At 46.9% G+C, this 24,673-nt stretch overlaps 1 protein-coding gene across 9 annotated transcripts in view; it reads right to left on the bottom strand.

Annotated features, from left to right (window-relative positions):
• Window positions 1-427: 427 nt before the first annotated feature.
• Window positions 428-24,673, bottom strand: part of SCN5A (sodium channel, voltage-gated, type V, alpha subunit) — a 116,375-nt gene continuing 92,129 nt past the window's right edge. For 4 of the 9 annotated variants that reach the window (XM_006869141.1, XM_006869134.1, XM_006869133.1 and 1 more), the window contains 8 exons: window positions 18,878-19,051; window positions 14,992-15,114; window positions 13,067-13,348; window positions 9,585-9,638; window positions 8,402-8,539; window positions 7,647-7,751; window positions 4,919-5,189; window positions 428-1,855 (listed from right to left, as the gene is read on the bottom strand). In XM_006869141.1, the coding sequence (XP_006869203.1) occupies window positions 615-1,855; window positions 4,919-5,189; window positions 7,647-7,751; window positions 8,402-8,539; window positions 9,585-9,638; window positions 13,067-13,348; window positions 14,992-15,114; window positions 18,878-19,051 (2,388 nt within the window). In that variant the 3' untranslated portion in view covers window positions 428-614. The remainder of the gene's footprint in view (window positions 1,856-4,918; window positions 5,190-7,646; window positions 7,752-8,401; window positions 8,540-9,584; window positions 9,639-13,066; window positions 13,349-14,991; window positions 15,115-18,877; window positions 19,052-24,673) is intronic. The other 5 variants (XM_006869136.1, XM_006869140.1, XM_006869139.1 and 2 more) reach the window with 4 other exon arrangements.

Below are 24,673 nucleotides of genomic sequence, written 5' to 3'. Positions count from 1 at the left end.
ATGTGTGTGTGTGAGGGAGAGAATTCAGCCCTCCCTGACCCCTGAGCCCAAGTGGCCGGGGAACCCTATTCAGACCCTGGGCAGTGAAAGGCCCATGGAAGCCATGCTGTTCTAGAACAGTCTCCCCTCAGTCCCAGCAGCTTCAGAGACACTCTTGATCAGAGTTAAGAAGAGGCAGTGTGAATTGCTGCCCACGCCCACAGGAAAAAAGGTTAGTTCTTTGCTCAAGTAAAAAAATATCAAATATAATAAATTTATGAAAGCCCATTCACAACATATACAGTCCCAGTTTTATGTTTTGCCTCAGCAGATAGGATGGAGTTGCTTTTCAGAGCGCCAGGGCGTTGCCTGATGGGGCAGGCCCGCTGGTATGTGTGGGGCCTCCAGGGACGAACTCCCTCGTACCCCTGCCAAGAGTCGGCTCTGTCAACTGGGTAGGATGTCAACGCGAGTGCCACTTACTCTGCCTTGTAGAGTCATGAGGCTGAGGCCCACCTCTCACCCCAAAACCCAAAGGAAGGAAGGCCCCTGTGGGCGCTCATTCACGACTGCATTCTGGTTTGCCATGATGCAACAGGCTTCCTCTCAGTATCCTGGCCAGCTGGAGCCAAGACTCACACAATGGACTCGCGGTCCCTGTCCGGTGATGGGGGGAAGTCTGCGAGATCTTCACTGCGGCTGTAATCAGACACCCGCACCTGGAGGTTATCACTGGTGGCCCTGGTGACGCTGTCGTAGGAGGGTGGGAAGGATGTGGAGGAGATGGAGGAGCTGGAAGGTGGGCCCAGGCGCCGGGCGAAGTTCTCGTTCATCATGTAGGCAATGAGGCCCTCTCGTTCAGGGGCATCCTCATCAGAGAGGCCGCTGCTGCCTGTCTGCTGCCGAAAGAGAAAGGAGGCATGCTTCACGGAGCGCTGCAGCAAGTGCCTCCGGAAGGCTCGCTGGATGACCGTGGCTGACACCTCCTCGTGCTTGCGCCGGAGGGTGGTGGTGATGGGCTCGTAGGAGATCTTGGATGGGTTGGCCGCCATGAACTTCTCCTCCATCTGGATCTTTAGGGCATCCATCTCCCCAGACTCACCCAAGACCCTCTTGGTGAAGGCAAAGAGGATGTCCATGCAGTGGATACGATCCCCGCTCACCATGGGCAGGTCCATGTTAATGAGGTTTATCTGGTTGGGCTTGGCGATACGGAGTGGCTCGGACAGGGCGTCGGCGAAGTCTGACAGGGCTGCGTACTCAATGAACTGGGTGGCCTCGGGGTCAAACTTCTCCCAGATCTCGTAGAACATATCAAAGTCATCCTCGCTCAAGGGTTCAGTGCTCTCCTCCGTGGCCACGCTGAAGTTCTCCAGGATGATGGCAATATACATGTTGACCACGATGAGGAAGGAGATGATGATGTAGGTGGTGAAGAAGAGGATGCCCACAGCTGGGCTCCCACAATTCCCCCGGGAGCCATTGCTGTTGGGCAGGTTGGGGTCGCAGTATGGGGGGCCCGTGTTGAGGATGGGGCTGAGGAGACCATCCCAGCCAGCTGACGTGGTAATCTGGAAGAGGCACAGCATGCTATTGGCGAAGGTCTGGAAGTTGAACATGTCATCGATACCAGCTTCCCACTTGACGTATGCAAAATTGGCCATGCCGAAGATAGAGTAGATGAACATGACGAGGAAGAGCAGCAACCCGATGTTGAACAGGGCAGGCAGGGACATCATAAGGGCAAACAGCAGCGTCCGGATCCCCTTGGCCCCTCGGATCAGTCTGAGGATGCGGCCGATTCGGGCAAGACGGATGACGCGGAAGAGTGTTGGGGAGAAGAAGTACTTCTGGATGATATCTGAGAGCACAGTGCCTATGGGAAACAACAGAGACTGTGGTCACTGATGACACAGGCTCTCTCCAGCCCAGCATCACTGGGGTATCTGAACAGTGGTCAGCCCTTCCCAACTCAGGCAGCCAGGACCCTGCCTCTCCCACTTAGGACCCACGTCCTTTCCAAAACATCTTCTCAGGCCCTCTGTCATTCAATCTCTTAAACAGAACTGTGCAATAAAGCGGTACCAGCCCTGTCTTCTGGACAATGGATTCTGAGACCTGAGTATCTTAAATACCAGAACTCAGACTTAACTCCTGGCCTCTCGCACTGTGGTCTCTTAGATGTTTGTTAGAAATGCAGCCTCTGAGCTCCACCCCCAGACCCACTGTGCTTTCTTTAACCAGTCTGGATAACTGCGCTGCATCTCTCCAAGCCTCCAACACTGACCCCTGAATGGTTCTCACTCTTGTTGCTGACATCCTGAAGTCTCTAACGCTTCTCTCCATTCCCCACCAGGTACGCTCTGGCTCGCTCACCCCCTGGGAAATAAGGGTGTTCCCAACCTTATTTTCTGCTTCTAACCACCTGCTCATGACTGCAGCCCGGCCTGACCCCTGTGCTACTTCGTGAGCTCAGAAAAGGCAGGGCCTGCATTTGGAAGGATAACAGAAGTTAGAGTCACATCAAGGCAGAGCCCCATGGGGTAGGGGAAGTCAAGAGTTTAGACTTTGAGGACAAGCATCCAAAATAAGAATAAAAAGAACAAGTAAGCTGTACTTCAAAATTAAGAAAAAAAAAAAAAATTGTGCTTCAATGGACACTATCAAGGAAAGTGCAAAGTTAACCTACAGAAATGGGACAAAATATTTGCAAATCATACACCTGAGAAGGAACTGGTATTCAGAATGTATAGCAAACTCTTGTAATTCAGCAATTATAAATAATCCGATTTTAAAATAGGCAAAGGATTTATATAGACATGTCTCAAAAAAATACACAATGACCAATAAGCACATGGAGAGCTATTCCACATCATTAGTCATTATGGAATGCTAGTGTAAGCCACAATGAGACATCACTTCACACCTACTAACCTGTAGCTGTCGAGTAGATTCTGACTCATAGCAACGCTGCAGGTCAGAGTAGAAGCCCCACAGGGTTTCCGAGGCTGTAAATCTTTACAGAAGCCGACTGCCACATCTCTTTCCCATGGAGTGGTTGGTGGGTTCAAACTGCTGACCTTTTGATTAGCACCTGAATGTTAACCCACTATACCACCAGGGCTCCTTATTCACATCTAATGGTGTCCTGGTGTGGTGCTGTAGGATAAGCACTGGACCGCAAGGTCAGTTTGAAATACAATGTTGGCAATTCAAACCCACCAGTCGCTCCTCAGAAAACCTATACAAGGTTGCTATGAGTCAGAACAGACTTGAAGGCACTTAACAACAGCAACAACAGGATAGTTAAAATTTAAAAAGATAGTAAAAAGGTATTTAAAAAGATAGTAAGTATAGTCAAGAAATCAGACGACATATTGCCTTAAGCAAATCTGCTGCACAAGACCTTTTTAAAGTGTTGAAGAGCAAAGATGTCAGCTTGAGGACTAAGGTGCGCCTGACCCAAGCCATGGTATTTTCCATAACGTCATATGCATGCGAAAGCTGGACAGTGAAGGAAGACTGTAGAAGAATTGATGCTTTTTGTTATAGTGTTGGAGGAGAATATTGAAAGTGCCATGGGCTGCCAAAAGCACCAACAGATCTGTGTTAGAAGAAGTGCAGCCAGAGTGCTCCTTGGAGGCCAGGATGGCCAAACTTCGTTCGTCTCTTATACTTTGGACATATTGTCAGGAGGGATCAGTTGCTGAATAATGGTAATCATGTTTGGTAGGGTGGAGGGTCAGAAAAAAGAGGGAGACCCCCAATGAGATGGATTGGCCAAGTGGCACATCGATGAACACAAGCGTGGCAACAGTTGTGAGGTTGGCTCAGGATCGGGCAGTGTTTCATTCTGTTGTGCATAGGGTCACTATGAGTTGGTACTGACTCGATGGCACCTAACAACAACAACAACAAGTGTGGACAAAGATGTAGAGCACAGTGATAGTGGGGATGGTTGAATGGTGCAACCAGTTTGGTAAACAGTTTGGCAGCACCTCAAAACATTAGATCAGTGGTTGTTGGGGGTTGGGAAAAGGGAAAAAATGGGGACTGGTTGTTAATGATGTAGGGTTTCTTTGTGGGGGTGATGAAAATGTTCTAAAGTTAGAAGGGGCTGATGGGTGCCCAATTCTGAGTATATGCATGAACTGTATATGTTAAAGGGTGACTTTGATGGTATATGAATTATTTCTCAATACAGCTGATACTGGTGTGGCACTGTAGGATCAGCACTGGACTGCTAACTGCAAGGTCAGTGGTTCAAACTCACCAGCTGCTCTTCAAAAACCCTATACAGCATTGCTAAGAGTTGTAACTGACTCAACGGTACTTAACCATCACAACAAAGCTGTTCCAGAAAAAAACTTCGGTCTCTTGAGGTCATGCAGACATGGATCCGAATCCTCTCTGCTCCTCCTTAGCTGTATGATCTGCTTCAGTGCTGATCTTATAAGGTGAATTGTATGAGATGGATGATGTCTCAAAGAGCCTAGCACACATCTCGGTGGTTGGACTCCAGAATCTTGTGAGTACTTACCTCACCTCTTCCTCCTTCAACCTAGGGCTCTGGTTTCTCTTGGGAACAAGTCTCCACCCCCTTTCTCACTCATCCTTAAATGTCTCCAAGTACTCAGAGAAAGCTTGTGTTCCAGGGTGTCCTGGAACATGGGGTCAGGTGGGGCTATTGGACCCTCTTCTAGTTTGGTCCCCTTGGTTTGAGTGGAAAGTTCTACAAAAAACCTCTACAAAAAAGTTCTCTGTAGAGGTTTCTCTACAGTCTCAGAAAGAGACTGAAATTGGGAGAGGGGTTCATGGAAAAGAACAAAGAATTAAGGCCAAGTGTTGGACTTGGCATGGTGACCTGCCTCAGACCCAGGGACTGGAAGAGAGTCTGACCTAAGGAGGGCTTCTCTATCCAGCTGACTTGCACACTTACCCACAATGGAAAGGATGACAACAACGAAGTCAAAGATGTTCCAGCTATTGGTGAAGTAATAGTGGCGCAGGGCAGTCATCTTGACGATGCATTCGCCCGTGAAGATGGCCACGAAGAGCAGGTTGATCTTGGCCAAGATGTTGACCTTCTCAGGGCTTTGGTCATCTGTCTCCACCATCATGGTCACCATGTTCAAGCAGATGAGAAACATGATGGTGACGTCAAAGGCCTGCTTGGTCACAATGTCGAATATGAAGCCTTGGTACTTGTTCTGAAAGGAGGAACAAACACTGTGGGCTCAGCAGGGACCACAGAGAGGCCTGCAAGTCCCTATCACTGCCTCTCAACCCAACTACCCACTCTTCTACTCTGCTATCTGGTGAGGTCATCATCCTGTCAGGCTCCTGCAAATACCCTGCAAAAAGGTCTACTTCCTGCGGAAACACTTCCTGCCTTCAGGGCCCAGTTCTGAGGTACCTCTTCTCTGAGACCTTCGCTGATGCATTGTTAGGAAACGAATTTCTTCTACCCTGTGCTTCTCTTTTAGCTCTCACTGCCTCAAATTTAAAGTTCAATCCTAGTAATTGTGTCAACTCATGGGCTTAATAGACTTCCTTCACTCTTTATAAATTATTTATTCTAAAACTGTAGAGATCATGGAACAATATCACTAATATCACACACAAGCAAAATTTTGCTGAATTGAAAAATGGCTACAACAGTACATGACAGAGAACTGCCAGAAACTCAAGCTGGATTCAGAAGAGGATGTGGAACTAGAGATATCACTGATGATGTCAACTGGGATCCTGGCTGAAAGCAGGTTACCAGGAAGATGTTTTCCTGTGCTTTATTGATTATGCAAATGCTTTCAGTTGTGTGGATCATGACAAACTATGGATAACACTGCAAAGAATAGGTATTCCAGAACACTTGATTGTGCTCAGAAGGAAGCTGTACAAGAACAAGAGGATACTGAATGGTTTAAACCCAGGAAAGGTATACGGCAGAGCTGTATTCTTTCACCATACTTATTCAGTCTGTATGCTGAGCAAATAATCTGAGAAACTGGATTATATGAAGAAGAGTGTGGCGCATCAGGATTGGAGGAAGACTCATTAATGATCTGTGATATGCAGATGATACAACTTTGTTTGCTGAAAGTTAAGAGGACTTAAAATACTTACTATTAAAGATCAAAGACCACAACCTTCAGGATGGATCACACCTCAATGTGAAAAAAACAAAAAATCTCCACAATTGGACCAATAAATAACATCATGATAAATGAAAGAAGACTGAAGTTGTCAAAGACCTAATTTTGATTGGATTGACAGTCAACACTCAAGAAATCAAACAACATTTTGCACTAGGCATATCTGCTGCACAAGGTCTTTTTACATTGTCAAAAGCAAAGATATCAGTTTGAGGATTAAGGTGCTTCTGACCCAAGCCTGGTATTTTTAATAGCTTCATGTGCATGTGAAAGTTGGACAATGAATAAAGAAGACTGTAGAAGAATTGATATATTTGAGTTATGGTGCTAGAGAAGAATATTGAAAGTACCATGGGCTGCCAGAGGAATAAACAGATCTGTGTTGGAAGAAGTACAGCTAGCATGCTCCTTGGAGGCCAAGATATGTCTCACTTCGGACATATTAGCAGGAGGGACCAGTCTCTGGAGAAGGACATCATACTTGGTAATGTGGAGAGTCAGTGAAAAAGGAGAAGACCCCAATGAAATAGAGATGGATTGGCACAGTGGCAGCAGCAGTGGGCTCAAGTATAACAAAGCTTGTGAGGACAGAACAGTGTTTCACTCTGTCATGCTTACGGTTGCTGAGTTGGAACCAACTCCACGGCACCTAACAACAGTAAATATATTTATTGTGTTTTTAATTGTAAGCAGGCCCATATTAAAGGAATCTTGGTGGCTAAGTGGTTATACTACTCAGCTAGGAGATGAAAGATCAGGGGTTTAAACCCTCCAGCTGATCCATAAAGAAAGATGTTTAAAGTCTGCATTTGTAAGGATTTACGGCCTTAGAAACCCTGTGGGGCAGTTCTACACAGTCCTATAAGTTTGCGGAGTCAGAATCAAATCAACGGCAGAGATTTTGGTTTGGTTAGATACAAATTATTTGGGGGAAGAGGTGAAATTATAAATAATTGAACACACACACAACTAACCCCATGCAGAGCACAGTGAACATGAAAGAATCAGGTAAAATGGACTGGACTGAAATCTTGAAACTACCACTTATTAACCAGTAATTTAGGTCATGCTACCTAATTACACTCAGTTACTCTCATCTCCACCACTATAAAACATAACACATTTTTTTGGACACTGGGTTGATCAGGCCAATGGGGTCAGCCTAACAGAGGACCAAGCACCCCCTCCAGGCCCCATAGACCAGGGCAAGGAGTTGTAAAACTGAGGCTATGAAATGGGGCTAGGGCCTGCGGATACCTCCTTGCTCTCCTGGGAAAAGTGTGTACCCTGGTTGGGGACGAGGGTCTCGCTCAGAGGCAGGTGGATTCCTGTGGGCAGGGAGCACCCCAGGATGCCACTCCCTTCTTACACCCTCCTCACTAGCTCCAAGAGAGCAAAACAGCCGTGTGTGGTCAGACAGCGGGGAGGGTTGCTCCTTCCCTAGACTGGTGTGTGGTACAGAGGTCTCCCCGCATGCTCACAGCAGTTCTTCCCCACGCCTGACTGACTCACCAGGGGCCGAGGGATGGGCTTCTGAGGCTTCTTGGATCCCAGCTTCTTCATGGCGTTGTAATACTTCTTCTGCTCCTCTGTCATGAAGATGTCCTGGCCCCCTAAGTGCAGAGAGACAGGCACCACGTCATTTTGGGGCCCCCAGGGGTCCCAGTATGGAGAGCACAGGGATCTTCCCTTTTTGATGAGGGTACAAGGGTGACCCCCCCATCTCTGCTTCTCAAGATGAAAGAATGTTCTTATTTTATATCAGACCGTCTTTTTCAGGCTCTCTTCTTCTCCTTCACCCTCACGTCTCTCTGGCTTAGAGATCTGGAGATCCAGTTCTCAGCCCCTCCCCATCCCCTTGCTCAACTCAGCTTGCCCATGATTCTCTCGATCCACTTTGTTGTCTACAGCCTACTTGGTGGTACCCCTAGGCTGGAGCTCTGAGAAAACACTGCGCCTCTCGGTCTTGTAACTTTCTCTCACAGGTTCCAGCCATATATCCTGATGATGGACCAATTGAATAGTCTACCCCCACCCCAGCGTCCCTCAGGAGCCTCATCTTTTAGGTAGACTAGGTCAGGTATGAGACCTCCTCCAAAGCCCCTTGTTGTATTACATCCATGGACATAGCCCTCTCCCCATTCCAGCAGGAACAAGAGGAGGGGAACAGGGAAGAGGAACTGAGGCCTGGAGCCAGAATGGGTCCTCAATCCCCTGGTACCCAGCCCTGTCCTGCCTAGCTGGGGAGGAACCTGGGCTCTACATATCTTTTTTTTCTGTTGGTTGAAGTTGTCGATGATGACACCAATAAAAAGGTTCAGGGTGAAGAACGATCCGAAGATGATGAAAATGACGAAGTAGATGTACATGTAGAGGTTGTATTCCCACTGGGGCTGTTCTTCGTACTAAGGGGGAGAAATCAGACAGGGTGTCAGACCGGGGAGAGGAAGAGATATGATCTAGGGGACAAGATCGGATGTGTTCTGGGGATCATACAGCAGTGGCCTGGGAGGCTTGTGTGTGTGAAGGCACAAGATTGGTAGGGTGTTCACTCAGTGGGAGAGAGGTTGCGTCCAGAGGCGGGGCAGGCCACCAGCACAGATGTGTGACTCTGGGTGAATGCAGAGCAGGGGCAGGTGGTGACAGGTGGGAGAACAGCCCTGGGCTCAGGGTGGCTCATGATGAGTGCACAGCCTCAGCCCCTGGGGACTGGGAGGCTTGAATACATTGGCCATCTCTCCGGCTGCACTGTTTCATCACTGAAGGATTGGGTCCAGGATGAAGAAGAAACTACTCAAGTTTCTGTTGCTTCTATCCATCCTCCGGGGAAGGACTTTAAGATTAGGGTGAACTATGCAGCATAGTGGCTCTGTAGGATAAGCACTGGCCGGCAAACACAAGGTCAGTAGCTCGAGCCCACAAACCGCTCCATGGGAGAAAGATGAAGCTTGCTGCTCCTGTAAAGATGGACAGCCTTGGAGACCCTATACAGTGTGGCCATGAGTTCAGAACTGACTCCACATCCCCTTACAACAATTTTAACAACAATGAATTTAATGAAAGAGACACTTGAAAATTTTGCAATTCCTTGGAAGGCCACACAGGAGCACTGGTGGTGCTGAGGATTAGGCATTGGGCTGCTAAATGCAAGATCGACAGTTCAAACCCAGCAGACACTCTGTGGGAGAAAGATGAGGCCATCTGCTCAGTAAACATTCACAGCTTTGGGAACTCTACATAGGGGTGCTGAGTGTATATCGACTCTCTGGCAATGAGTTTGGTTTTAGGGGGTTGGGGAGTCATATAATCTTGTCCCAGGATCAGGGATGGAGTCACATCCAGAGAAGTGGAGTCACAGGTTGACACAGGAGATCTTGTCCTTGTGGGCTGGGCTTTCAGATGTGGGCATAGGTGCTTGATTTGGTGAGAGGGACCAGTGTGTCAACTTACCCCCCTGGAATCAACAGCCGCATACATGATGTCCATCCAGCCTTTAAAGGTTGCCTGGCACGAAAAGAGAAGATTAAGAAACATGATGTAACTTGACACCTGGCCTGAGCCACTCAGGACTCCTGCCTGGACAAATGAGCCCAGGACAAACTCCCCTGCAAGAAGCAGGCATCCCATCCCCACTCCAGCAATCACCAACTGACCAGGAGATCAGCTGGAGGTGGCATGGGCTGGGTGTGCAGGGAAAGCCTGCTCCAGACCCCCATGCAGGCCATGCACTGGGGAACTAGTTACTTAATTGAGGACAAGATATCCAGAGACTGATGAGGCAGGAAGGGGTCTGTCCTCAGTTCCCTATGTCTACAATGACACAGTAGGTGTCAGGGGCAAAGGGCCAGAGAGGTGGGGCTTGGGCTCTCTGCTTCAGCTTCAGGTCCTCATACCTAGCTAGAGGTGTCTTTTGCTCCTTGGATTTCCAAAGGCAGTTGCTATAGAATCCCAGTCTTCCACTATACTTAAGGAGGCCTTTTTGCTACTGTTGTTCTGGTAAATGTTTAACAACTGGCTTTCCAGAAGAAAATAATCCTCGATTGATGTGTATGACAGTTTTTCTGGTGTAAATATTCCCACCATGGTTGACTGCAAGTTACCAACATGACATTACCGAACACAGAGCTGTGAAGAGATGCCCAAGAGCACGGGAGTTGTGCAAATACATGAGACCCGAATAACCTGAGCATTGCTGTTGTTGGCTGCCGGCGAGTTGGCTCTGATTCATAGTGACCCTATGCACAACAGAACGGGCAAATGCATCAATTCTTCTACAGTCTTCCTTAATCATTGTCCAACATGCATATGAGGCTATTGAAAATACCATGGCTTGAGTCAGGCACACCTTAGTCTTCACACTGGTATCTTTGCCCTTGAATATTTTAAAGAGATCTCGTGCAGCAGATTTGCCTAGTGCAATCCATTGTTTGATTTCTGGATTGCTACTTCCGTGAGAGTTGATTGGGGATACAAGCAAAATGAAGTCTTTGACAACTTCAGTCTTTTCTCCATTTATTATTGGTCCAGTTGTGAGGAGTTTCATTTTCTTTACTGAAGGCTGTGGTCTTTGATCTTCATCAGCAAGTATTTTAAGTCCTCTTGGCTTCCAGCAAGCAAGGTTGTATCTGCATATGTTGTTGTTGTTGTTGTTATGTGCCGTGGAGTCGGTTCAGACTCATAGTGACCCTGTACAGGGTTTCCAAGGCTGTAAATCTCTACGGGAGCAGAAAGCCTCATCTTTCTCCTGCGGAACAACTGGTTGTTTTGAACCACTGACCTTGCTGTTTGCAGCCCGATTCGTAACCACTACGCTACCAGAGCTCCTTATAGGTACGGTGAAAAAATACAAGCCTGGTTCACAGCTCTCACGATTTTAAGCCATTCAGTGTCCCCGTGTTCTGACTGAACAAGTGCACTGGTCTGTGTTCTGGCTCCTCATGGGCACAATGAAGTATTCTAGAATTTGCAATGTTGTCCATAGTTTGTCATGATCCACACAATCTAAAGCTTTTGTGTAGTGAACAAAGCACAAGTAAACATCTTTCTGGTATTTTCTGTTTTCAGCAAAGATCCATTTGATGTCAGCAATTATATCCATAGTTTCACATTCACTTCTCAATCCGGCTTGAATTTCTGGTAGTTTCCTGTGGATGTACTGTTGCAAGTATTTTAAAATTATCTTCAGAAAAAAATTTACTTGCATATGATATCAGTGATATTGCACAATGATTTCTGCATGCCACTGGGTCACTTCTCTTTGGAATGGGCACAAATACGGATGGATCTCTTTCAATTGGTTGGCCACGAAGTTATTTTCCAAATTTCTCAGCATAGATGAGTGAGTGCTTCCGGTGCTGCATCAGCTTGTTGAAAGATTTCAATTTTCATTATTTTAATTCCTGGAGTCTTGTTTTCTTGCCAATGCCTTCAGTGTACCGTGGACTTCTTCCTTTGGTACACTTGTCTCTTGATCATATGCTATTCTTGAATGGTTGAACATTGATCATTTCTTTTTGGTACAGTGACTCTGTGTATTCCTTCTGTCTTCTTTTGATGCTTTCTGCATCATTGAGTATTTTGCCCAGAGAATCTATAATATTGTTTAAGTCAAGGTTTGAATTTTTTCTTCAGTTCTTTCAGCTTGAGGAATGCTGAATGTGTTCTTTCCTTTTGGTTTTCTAACTGTAGTTCCTTGCACATTTCATTATAATACTTTGTCTTCTTGAGCTGACCTTTGAAATTTTCTGTTCAGTTCTTTTACCTTCTCATTTCTTCCCTAGCTCTGGCAACATGGTCTGCCTGGCTCTGGACTGCTATGAAGATTTTGAAAGAGCCAGAGAAACATGCTTGGTGGTCACAGCAATTGCCCAGTGTGTCTTGGGCAAAATCCAACCTTGTCCTAGGCCACTTTTCGGGGCACAAGCTTAGCTTCACAAAATTTCTGTGTCTCTGAATTCTTATAAGGTAGGCAGGGTAGATGGGGAGATGGAGGCCCCAAGAAGGTGAGTTACTTCATGTCTCTGTGCCACTGCAGCACAATGTGGACCCTGTGCCTTGTGAGAGAAAAGAGGCCTGAAAATGTTCTGCACATGGCTAGGGACCATCAAAAGTTACAAGATGCTAGTGAACTAACTCTTGCCAGTCCCTAAGCAGTTCTGCCCATCTGAAAGTTCTGAGGGACAACGTTCCTCTTCTCCTTTTCCTGTGTTGCAGGGAAGTCTTGGTAAAAGCAACTTATCAGGAATGGCTGGAGGAGGGGAAGATGTGCAGAAAGTAGAGTCCACTGAATTCTTTACTTGGGGAGGAAAGACATGCATCTGGGCTTAAGATTGGAATGGCAAGAAAAGTAAGCAACCTGAGCTGTATGCATTCTGGTTCTGTTTGCATTTCGGTTGTCAAGCCCAGTGGTAGGCTTATTTTCCACATGTGTTATTAGCACTGAAGTTACTTGTGCTTACACATCTGTGGAAACTTTGGAAGAACTGCGCAGGGCCGTGCATATTTAAATATCACAATGGGACGTCAAAAAATGGAAGCAAACACATCCTTCTAAACAATACAACCTTTTATAACAGAGGGTGGCCAGAGTCACAATTTTGCTAGTAGTTCAGGCCTTGGATAGTCTAAGGTCTTAACATTTTAAACCTGTGCCCTCGCGTTGCCAGACCGACAGCGTAAAGAGGTCAAGCTGGCTGGTGAGCTGGGTTGCAATGCTCAACATGGAGAATGTGCTATCTGCTCCAGAGCTGAAGGCCTGAGGACTGCCCAAGGAGCCAAGATGTCCCTGGAGAATCCTTAATCTTTGGGGGCAGTGTGACCCTATCATGAGGATCTAGGGTGACCCTTGTCCCACTCCTGCCCATGCCATGGGTGAAAACACCTGCTTCTGGAGAGCCAGTAGGAGGAAGGAGTCAGTCTTCGCCAGGACTTACCACCTGCAGCAGGGCCAAGTAGCCAGCCCCCACGTTGTCAAAGTTGACTTTCACTTTGGTCCAGTACAGTTCGCCAGTCATGTTGAAGGATTCACACTGGCTCTTGTTATTCACGATGGTGTAGTTCAGAGGCAGGTCTCCCTCAGTCTGGTTGATGCACTTCCCAAACTTCCCCGCGAAGAGGTTCACGCCCATGATGCTGAAGATGAGCCAGAAGATGAGGCAGACCAGGAGGACGTTCATGATGGATGGGATGGCACCCACCAGGGCATTGACCACAACCTCAAAGTACAGAGAAGAGGCTCAGCTCACGGGGGAGCCCAGAGGATACGCAAGACCCCCCAGCTGAACTCGCTAACTCCATATCTATACCACTCTAAAGTCAGATGTGATTTCCTTGATTGGTCCTTCCCTGAAAACTTAATTTTCAACAGGGTCTCTACTAATTAAATATGCTAGGAACGTGATGGAAACAGATTTCTACAGTCACATTTCTAACACTTCACACCTCCTATCAATTCCATCAGCTGTTTCATTCTCTGAATTAAATTTCAGGTACGCTGAAAGGCTTCTGTTACCCAAATGGATGTTCTCCCTTAAAGTACTTAGGGACCTCCGTGTGGCATGTTTGGAAGGAGCTGACAGTGTGTCTCTCCATGGAGCCAGGGCCTCAGCCCCTTCATCTGAAATCACAGCACCCAAGAAAGGCTTCCTTGACAAATGCATTTGGGGCACTCCACTCCACTCAGGGCCCATGTCCCCAGCTGTCTGTGAATCAGGGACATGTTTGCAGTAGAGACTGAAAGGGAAGCTGGGTGTGGGGTTGTGTGGTGTGGCGCACAGAGGGCCTACCTGCTGGCATGGGTAATGCTGACACACATAAGAGAAGTTCCTAGTTGCTCAGCAGCCCCAAAGAACCATGGGAATAGAGTGGCAAACCTAAGTCTCAAGGGGCACCAAGGTTTGGGTGGGTGGGAGGGAGGCCCCAGTTTGCCCCTGGCTTGGCTTTGTAAACTGAAATCTCAGCAGAGGCTTTATTCTTGGTAACTAGCTTCCCCCATCTTCCCTCTGGAAGCAAATGTCCTTGCTCCCAAAGATACAATTAACATGGATCACATTATTCTTTAATTGATGACTCCTATCAGACTTAATTCTCCATGAATTGGTGGTGTGGGCAATGTCGAAGTACCCAACCAGACGGTGGGCTTTGATGGTGGTGTGGGTCAGTGAGAGAGAGACACAGGCATCTTCTGAAGACATATGAAATTTGGTACATTTTATCAACTACAAACGTGTATGTAAGTGTACACATGGGTACACACACTATTTTCTAGCTACATCATGGCTATGGTTTTTCTTGATGGATTCTTATATTTGCCTTACACTCAACATTCTTCGGTGAAAGTTAGTAATCTGAAAAATGCACAAGACTCTGCACTGAGAAAATACTGCAAAATCATTTACTATGCAAATGACCATTTCACTCTGCAAACTGATATCCAAGGAGAGAAAAGAGCTCGCTCCACAGCCCTGTCCACTGCCCATCACATCAGATGGAGGGCTAGTCTATGTCTGCCAGAGACACTGGGCATAGAGGGACATGGGGAGTGGGGCACACAGAGATGAGGCCTCCAGGGACGGGGACTAGAGGGACCAGGGTTCTGGTGGAACTGAGGTTATAGCCAAGATGCCTGTGCCTGGTGAGTTCTGCCGCCTCCTCTTTGTCTAGTGTCCTCCCAGGCCCGACTGGAGCACTAGGCCCCTCCAGAGGCTGCCAAGTCCCAGCTGGTCCTCTCCTGGTGATGCTGAATCAGGCAGGGCCACAGGTCTGGGCTGGGCCACTTGGTCAGCAAGCTGAGTGTGGGGATCCCCTCTGCAGAACCACCTCTCACCCTCCCAGTGGAAAAGCAACATTCCCTTCTTACCCTCATGCCTTCAAATCGTGATAAGGCTCTCAGGGGTCGGAGGGCACGCAACGTTCGCAGGGACTTGATGGGTCCCATTTCGGCAAAGCCCAGGGTGTTTGCCACTAGGCTTATCAGCGAGACCTGTGGGAAGCAGAGGGGTGGGGTGGGATGGGGTGGGGACAGCTTTGGAGATGAGATGGTAGGGCTCTCCACCAACCTAAACCAGGGCAGAGTGTGAGAGAGCTGGCAAGCCTTCCTGCATTCCATCTTCATGGCCCCAGGGTTGGGTCCTCTTCTCAGGCCCACCATGTACTGCACCATGTTTCCTGGGCCAGGAGGCAGGAGGCAAGCCCAAGTGTGCCAGGTATTCTACACACATGCTCGGCAAGAGCACCTGTAACCCTTGGACGTTGGAATGCAGTATCCTCCTACAGATGAGAGAACAGGGTGCCAAGGCCCCCGGCTGCTGTGGAAAAGCTGGGACTCAAAACCTGCGTTTTCAGTCCCCATAAGCTTTCTTTCAAGTCACATCCATGGGCCTCCCCATTCCTTTTCCCCAAGAAGCCTCTTTTGGAAAAGGAAGGATAGTGTGTCTTGGGCATGTACAGAGAGACATTCTGGGCCATTTTTCACAGAGTGGGGCGGCTTTGCCACACACCAGCATCTTTCAGGGAGGGGAGCAGTGGGAGAGGCTCGTTGGGAATGGGAGCCACTGGGCTTTGTGTCCTCCATCCACCCCCGCGGGGCATTTCCACTCTGTGGATTTTACCCTTCTTTTGAAGCTCCATGAACACCCACTCCCTTCTTGTGTGGCGGAGATGAATGTTCACAGGCTGAAATGGCCTCCTGTCTGATCTCCCCTGCAAGTATCATTAACACCTCCCTGGGCCCAGGTCAGCTGGGGGTGGGGTGAGAGCAGTAGGGCCTGAGCCCCCACAGCTTCCTCTCATCGGGAAAGCTCCAGGTGGGAGGAGGAAGATTCTAGGACCCACTATGTGCTGCTGCCCCTGTGCCCCTCAAGTGCATCTCTCAGGGGGTCTCCAGGACACCAGGACCACCAGTCTGCCCACCCAGTTGGCAGCCAGGTCTCCTGTGCCTTCTCTGTCCTTTTCACGCTCACTCCACCTGTTCCACCTATCGTCCCCCATCACAGGTGATAGTCCGGCCACCCTTCCAGCTGCTCAGGCCACAAGCTGTGGCGTCATCCCTGCCTCCTCAGGATTTCCTGTTGGCTCTGCCTTCAAACTACAGCCCAAGTCCAAACATTCCTCACCACTTCTACTGTCATCTCTCCCCGGGATTGCTGCCACGGCCTCCCAACTCTTCTCCCTGTTTTCACTTGCCACCTGCCCCTCCCACCCGAGTGATACTTTAAGGACATGAGTCAGGGCATGGTACTTTGGTTCAAAGCCTTCTAGTGCCTCTTCTCAATTTCATTCTAGAGAAAAGTTCACAACTTTTCTCAAGCTGCACACCCCAGTGTAATCTGTCCTCATCCTCTGAACTTCCCCTGGCCCCAACTCTGTCCCAACCACTCTGACTCTGTGGTTCCTCAGTGGACCAGGCACATTCCCAGCACCATGCCTTTGCATTGCTGTTCCAATCTCAGCTTGGAATGTCTACCTGGCACCTCAAGGTCCTTCAAATCTGCTCAAATGTCACCTTCTCAGCTGATTTCAAGTTGAAACCTGCACTTCCCCTCCCAAACCAGGCACCTAATCTCCTTCCTGTCTCTATGTCTTTTTCCCTCAGCTGCACATATCACCTGCTAACATAAAATGAATTGATAATATCTATTATGCTCAGTGTTTGCAGTCACCTTCCTACACCAGAATATAAATTCTATGTGGACACGGGCTTTTCTCGGTTGTGTCTCTGGATATCTCCAGCACCTACAGCACCACTCACACGTAACAGATGCTCAGTAGGATTTACTGGGGTGGGGGTGGGGTGGGGAGAAGAATAAACTGATTCTGAAAACATCCTTGCCCAGACCAGAGGCTGAGGATGAGTTGTCCCATGTAGTGGAGCATGGTCAGTGTCAGAAGAGCTGTATTCCAGCACCCACCCCTCCTGCTTGGCCCTGGGCTCAGTGCCTTTCTCTATATGCATGTTCTCTCACCTTGGGGCTGAGCCGGCAAGCATTGAGTTTCCTTGTCCCTGCCTCAGCTCTGAGTGCCCCAAGATGGTAGGTGAGAAAGTAGGTTTTCCTCTGAAGTCTTTTTCAGTTCCCTGTGACCTGCTGTGGGGGGGATCCCTCAGCAAGAGATCAATCTGCCAGAACACAAGTCCCCCCTTCGGCACCTCTGCAAGGGAATCTCAGGGTCCTTTGCTGACTTCATGGGGGCTCTGAGGATCGCGTGCCTTTTCTCCCCATCTCTGCCCTAGCACTCCTCAGCCCAGCATCGTCTCTGTTACTGGGGGTGATAGAGGCCGGCACTGCTGTCTGGCGTTAGGAATCTCCTCTGACACAACCACTTGCAATTGACCCTCGCTTGGTGGCCCAGGTCTGGGCCCTGGCCAGGCCAAGTGGGGCGTGTGGGGACTGAGTATACACTCTCTGTAATCCGCAGATTCCACACTTTCTGGACAGCTTGCTGTGATCTGCAAAGGTTGGCCCATGTTCTGTTATGCACCACAGCACAGCCTGCTGATTCCCTCTGCCCACAGTGGGCCCACACCCAGGGTGTGCTGTACCTTCATTTAAAAAAATTTTTCTTCCCGCTTTGGCTAATCTTCCACTTGGCGGTGCTTCAGGAACCCCCCCCCCCCCCCCAATAGGATGATGGGACCTGTGCTTGTCCTGCTTGAAGCCCAGTAGTGTTCTGGGATCTTTCAATGGCCGCTCAGATAACATGCCACGACCTTGCCCAGACCTCTCCTGGTTACATATTGGGCAGGAAAATCCACGGGCAGCTACTCGGAGTCCCTTGGCCAGTGTCCTTGGGTTTCATCCTTCTCACAGGTGACTCCACTCACTCGACTCCCTGCCCCCCCCCCCCAAGTTGGTATCTGCTACCTGAGCCAAGAGGGTCTTCACCTGCCCAGCATTCCTTCATCAACCCACTCCCCTCTGACTTTGGCTCACATAGATAAGCCAAAGAACTCTGGTAGTGTAGTGGTTACGAATTGGGCTGCTATCCTCAAGGTCAGCATTTCAAATCTACCAGCTGTTCTGTGGGAGAAACGTGTGGCTTTCTGCTCCTGGAAAGATTTACAGCCTCAGAAACCCAGTGCAGGGTCACTATGAGTCAGAACCGACTCTATGGCACATAACAACCACCACCACCAGCCTGTGGCGCAGGGAGGCTGTCTTGTGGGCTGGCAGACGTTTCACAACCCAGGGCTCCAACCCAGGCTGGTGGCCTCACCTCCGTTTCTGAGAGGGCCAGCACTCCCACCCTGGCCCTGGCTCACAACCTGACCTTGTGACTATAGTTTCCCCCAGAAGCCTGGGAGCTCCTGAGGGCAGCAGGACTTATGACTGCCCACAGATCAGGGGTTCTCAGGGGTTCCAACGGTAGGGCCCTGGAGTCTTGGTGTGGTGCTGTAGGATAGGCACTGGACTGCAATCCAGCTGCTCAAACCAACCAGCAGTGAGTGCCTCAGAAAGCCTATGCAACGGCATTTATAAGTCGGCGCCAACTTGAGGCCACTAACAACAATAACAATGGTAGGACCCGTGCCTCCTTTTCCTTCTCTTCCTCCCAGACTGGGGTCCCTGAGGACTGAGCCTGGGCTTCTCCTCCATGACCCCAGACTCTCAGCTGCTTCTCCTCTGACTGACCCAAGACACAGCTGAGCACCTCCACTCCCACCTTCTGGCTCCCACCTGGCCCTGACATCCCACCCCTGTGCCTCAGCTCCATAATCTTCCTCCAGTCCCTCAGGGGTCTGCACTCACGTCCACGATGAGGAAGTCGAGCCAGCACCAGGCGTTGGTGAAGTACTTCTTGAAGCCGTAGGCCACCCACTTGAGTAGCATCTCCAGTACAAAGATGTAGGTGAACATCTTGTCTGCGTACTCCAGCAGAACCTTGACGGTCTTCCGTTCCTCCAGGTAGATGTCCTCGAAGGCCTGCAGGCAAGGGTGGACAAGGACACAATGCCCTGACCCCCTGCAGAGGCCACCCTGCACGGGGCGACATTTTCTAACAATTACTGGGTAGAACTGAGGTGATCCAAGAAGGCGGAGAGAGAAGGAGAGAAGTGGTGGAGGGGTTCCCCTCCGGGTGTGCCCTTGAGTGAGGGGTGTGCACCTTTGGTAGATTGTGACATGATCTTACATGGTGTATACACAAGAAGGCAGAATACATAGTAAGCAAGTTTCTTCCTTTGCATACAGAGCAAGTCCTAGTTTTGCTAATTAGCATGTCCTTAAGACCTTCTGAAGACTTGCTAACCTCCCATTGTAATGAGGAGAGAAGTCTGCAGGTTCACCTCACAGCCTTCTGGTAGAAACAGCATAAAGCTTTTGAATTCACATTCTATTCTGTGTTCACTCAACTTGCTTTGGAGTCCTGGTGTGATGCTCAAGGATAAAAACCGAACTGCTCCCTGCAAGGTGAGCAGTTCAAACCCACCAGTCACTCCTCAGAAATCCCATGCAGGGCTGCGAGGAGTTGGAACTGACTCAACAGCACTAAACGAAAACAACTTATTTTATATAATTACCTACTTTTCACAGAAAAGAATGATTCTGTTGTTAGGTGCCGGAGAGTTGGTTCCACATCATAGCAACCTTATACACAACATATGGACACACTGCCCAGTCCTGCACCTGCCCCACAATCGTTACTATGTCTGAGCCCAATGTTGGAGCCAGTGAATCAGTCCTCTTGTAGAGGGGCTTACTTAGTCTTCAATGATCAGAACATTAACAAGCTTCACTTACAGTAAGCTTAGAGGTCACTGGGTGGCACCACTCGTTTGCACTTGATTCAACTACTAACTGGAGGATTGGTGGCTCAAACCCACCCAGAAGAGCTATGGATGAAAGACCTGCCAATCTGCTTCCATGAAGATTAAGCCAAAACCAAATCCACTGTTGTCAAGTTCATTCCCCCTCCTAGTGACCCTACAGCGCAGAGGAGACCCACTCCGGAGGGGTTCTAAGAAATCTTTGCAGAAGCAGACAGCCTCTCTTTGTCCCGTGGAGCAGCTAGTGTGGTTTAAACCACTCACCCAGTTAGCAGCCCAGTGCTTAATTCACAGAACCACCAGGGATCCTGCTGTAAACATTTCAGTCAAGAAAACTCTATGGAGCTCAGTCTCCTCTAACACACGGGGTCGCCATGAGTCAGAATTGACTAGAATTGACTTGATTTAAAGCAAAACTCGAAATAAATGAAAGTAAAGGCAGTTTGCAGCTTAGGAAACATAGGACTGGCTAGATAAAGTCAAATTTTCCAATCTTCAGAATCTAGGAGTCAGGTTTGCAAAATGCTAGAAGTTGTCTTTCTCCATTTCATCATTCCTGCCTCAACCCACATTCCCGAGTCAACAGACAGACTCAGTGGATCTCAGCTGCCCTCCTCCAACTCCAGCTTCTGACTGTACCTGCTCACCAGCCAGAGTGTGCTTTGTGGCTCCCAGGCTAGGCAACTGAACACGTCAGTGAAGCCCCTAGGGAGAAGCCTACAGGCTGTCACTCCTGGGCCTTCCCTTCTGACTCCGGGGCCTCAGGATGTGGGAGTGAGCCAGGAGCCCATGCTGTCAGCAGTGCCGGTGTATGCATGGCTGAACACATATGGGTAGATAGAACAACAAAATAACTAAGGTCCCCAAAGGACTCTGGGAATTGTTCAAGATAGCAAGTGTACGTTTTCTTTCTTTCCTTCTGATTATAAAGATGACCTATGCTTCTTGTAAAAAAAAAATTCAACTACATAGAAATTATAAAGAAAGCAAAAGTCATCTCTAATTTTCTGATGCCAAGTAGTCACCATTGCTAACATTGTTGACATTCTTCTAAAACCTCTCTGTGTGTGTGCACACGCATGCATACCCTATGATTTTACAAGACATTATACTGGATAGTTTGCTTTGAAACTATTTTTTCCACTAAATAAACACTGTGGACTTTTACCTACTCAGTAATGTGAACATGTACACTAATATTGATCGTATTTTTAAAGGTTGCATAATATTTCATTATTTGCATAGACTGTACTGTATGGAGTCCTGGTGTACTGCTGTAGGATAAGCATTGGACTGCTAACCACAAGATGAGTGGCTCAAACCCACCAATCACTCCTCAGAAACCCTGTATTGGGTCACGATGAGTCAGAACTGACTCGACAGCACTTAACAACAACATACTGTATTTAGCCAATAACCCTATTATTAGACATTTGTTTCTAAATGATTCCTAGTAAAAACAGTATGCTCTCCCCTCCATCTAGGTCTATATGCTTCTGAAGGTGGTGTTTCCAGTTCTCTAACTCTTCTTTAAAAACTTACGCATTCTTTAATTTATACCAAATCGAAATGGCAGTTTTGGCATCCTTGAGGGACTCAAATCATGTTCCTTTGAGTTTTGGGGAACAAAAATCAGTCTACTGATAAAGGAAACGTGTAAAATGCTACAATTTGATGACCTTGACCTATACTTATGGATGTAGTAGCTCAAAATACCAACTGAGAGGGAAGGAGTCTTCACATCCAAAATCAATCCTATCCCCTCTGTATACAGGGTAGATAGGGATGGGCAACTTAAGACATGGGCTACCAAAAATGATGGGGAGATATAGGCGAAGTGACTGGCTTACAAGTTTTCAATAGGGAGTTTAAGAGTGTGCAGGGGAAGTTAGAGTCCCCACTGAATAGTTTTCATCTTTTCTAGATGGGTCTGGTAAAAAGAGATGGGTTTAAGATTCTTATGATTCAATAGTGAGTAATTGTTATCATGACTAATTACGACTGTCACAACTGTAAAAGTAGAAGTTTTGCAACAGAAACAGGGGAGTGGTTAATCTTACAGTCCAGAAACAAAGGACCATAGGACCATCAAGGGAGAAGAGCGCAAGCAGAATGTGGGACCCTGTCCAGAGAAGCAGAAAAGATTATTAAAAAAACAAACAAAAAACCCAGTCTAAAGGGGCAAGACCAAGGCTGTAGGGTAGATGGGGTAAAGCTTCCCAGTGCATTTCTTGTAGAATAGCCCTTACTACCCGCAGATAAAGAGCAGGTGCATTGTTGTGATGGGAAAAAAAATTCTTTGGTACAACTTCCTGGCCTTTATTTACCAATGCGGTTTTCAGTTTTCTTAAAACCTCTTCATAATAAACCCCTGCGTTCTTCTAGAGAATTCAGCAAGATTATCCCTTTGGAATTCCAAAGAACAGTCACTATAACCTTCTGAATTTACCTCTCTGCCTCAAATTTAACTGGCCCAGTATATACCCTCAGAAGCCAAAGCTTTGGTTGTACCTTTTTTTCTTTTGAATGCACTCTAAGGAGACAAGACCTTAGACAGAAGTGTAATACTGAGAGAACGTGTATATAGCCATCCACTGACCATACAGACATGTTTAAACATGTTTTGTTTGGAATATACCTGTGCATGTTATGAACTGGAACCCTATTAGTAATACTTTTTGACTCACCCTTGGATATTTTCTGTTTATCTTCTTTTATATCCCTTAAAAGAGTTTTGGTAGCATAGTGGCTATGAATCGGGCTGTGAGTCGCAAGGTCAGCAGTTTGAAACTACCAGCGGTTCCGCGGGAGAAAGATGAGGCTTTCTGCTCCCGTAAAGATTTACAGCTTCGGAAACCCTGTACAGGGTTGCTATGAGTCGGAACCGATTTCCACGGCACATAACAACAACAATACCAACAAAAGAGTTTAATAATTTCCTCATGCACTGCTTATACATGTCTTATATTTGTCGCTATTTTGAACTTATAGTGCCTGGAGTGTTAAGAAATATTTGAGAAATGTTGTTTATGATTAAACGGTTTCTATTCATATAAAATGAAGAACAATTTTTGTATATTTAATTTATAACTGGCCATATAATATTTCTAATAGGTCTAAAATTTTTCTAGGTAATCATAGTATCTACAAGTAACGATGTATTTCTATTTCTTTACAGTTTTCATAAGTTTCTTATCACTATTTTATAGTATTATTCTCTAACTCTTGACTAATTATATTGGCTAGTACTTCCACTCTTCTAGTTCCTATTTTTGATATTGTGTATTTCATTTTCTTGATTAATTTCACTGCTTGTATGTCAAAGATAATATTGAATAATGAACAACAGCTAAATGGTACCTAAATCATTCTTTTCTTATTCCTGCCTTAAATGAAAACATTTCAAGTGTTTTACTATAATAGTGATGATACAAGTTAGCTTGAGAGAGAAATTTTTCACTTAATTAAGGAAACTTCTTTTGCTACTATTCTTAGAAAGATTCAAAAATCAGGCAATAAGATAATTGCAGGGTTTTTCATCTGTATGCTACTGATATAAATAGGCACCGGTCTGACATTTTAGAATATACTAAGCTATGACATGGAATCCTGGTATGACGCTGTATTGCTAACTGCAAGGTCAGTGGATTGCTAACTGCAAGGTCAGTGGTTCAAACCCATCAGTTGCTTCTCAGAAACGTTATATAGGATTGCTATGAGTCTGAATCGACTTGATGGTAGTTAACAACTTAACAACAAGCTTGACATATTTAGACTTTTGCTGGATCCTATTTGCATATATTTTTGCATCAATATTCATAAGTATGGAATACAAAAACTGGTCTATGATTTTCCTTTTGGTATGCGCTTGAGATTTCTGAAATCACTGCTTAGCTTTCATAATAATACTTTTAAACATTCCATCTTTTTTCAAAGACTAGAATAATTTTAGCAGGAGAAAGATGAACCTTCTTGCTCTTGCAAAGATTTACAACCTTGGAAACCCTATATAATGTCGCTATGAGTTGGAACCAACTTGATGGCACTTAACGATAATAAACAACAGAATCTTTTAAGTAGAAAGGAAAATAACTTTTTTTCTTGAGAATTTAAAAGAATCCACTTTTGGAGTGGATTTTTATATTAGCTTTTCTTTCTCTTTTCTAATTTATTCATTTAAAAATTTTAAATTACTTCATTTGGTTTCAGTAGATTTGGTTTGCTGTAACTTAGCCCTACTTTGGTGAGTAGGGACTTGGTTCTTAAAAACTCATGAGCAGACATCTAAAGTGCAATTTCTGGTCTCTCCCTGTCTGGAGGAAAGAGTGATGAAAAGAGAAGACCCTTGGAAACAAACAGTCCAGTGGACTAATGGACTAATGGACCACTGAACATTACGCTCCATGATTCTGAGATCAGAAGAACTAGATGGTGCCCAAGTACCAATACCAACTGCTCTGAAAGGGATCACATTAGAAGGTCCTGGATAAATGGACAAAAGTCCAAATCATAAAAAGGCACAGACTTACTGGTAAGAAACAGACTGGAGAAATCCCAAGGCTTTGGCCTTTGGTCACCCTTCCAGTCTGGAACTGAATTCGCCATTGTGGCTCAGTTTCCATCCAGGTAGTAGATAGACAACAACACTAGTGAGGTATGCACACCATAGAATGGTCAGCCATTTGAGATCTAAAGGGCAGTGGTTGACGATCCATGCATAACTTCTGACCCTCCCTAACTTAACTGCTAACAGCCTACTGTTGGAGTCCTGGTGTGGTGT

The sequence above is a fragment of the Chrysochloris asiatica genome, unplaced genomic scaffold, assembly GCF_000296735.1.
Source record: "Chrysochloris asiatica unplaced genomic scaffold, ChrAsi1.0 scaffold00127, whole genome shotgun sequence".
NCBI classification, from domain to species: domain Eukaryota; kingdom Metazoa; phylum Chordata; class Mammalia; order Afrosoricida; family Chrysochloridae; genus Chrysochloris; species Chrysochloris asiatica.
This window is presented reverse-complemented; position numbering and strand designations above follow the sequence as displayed.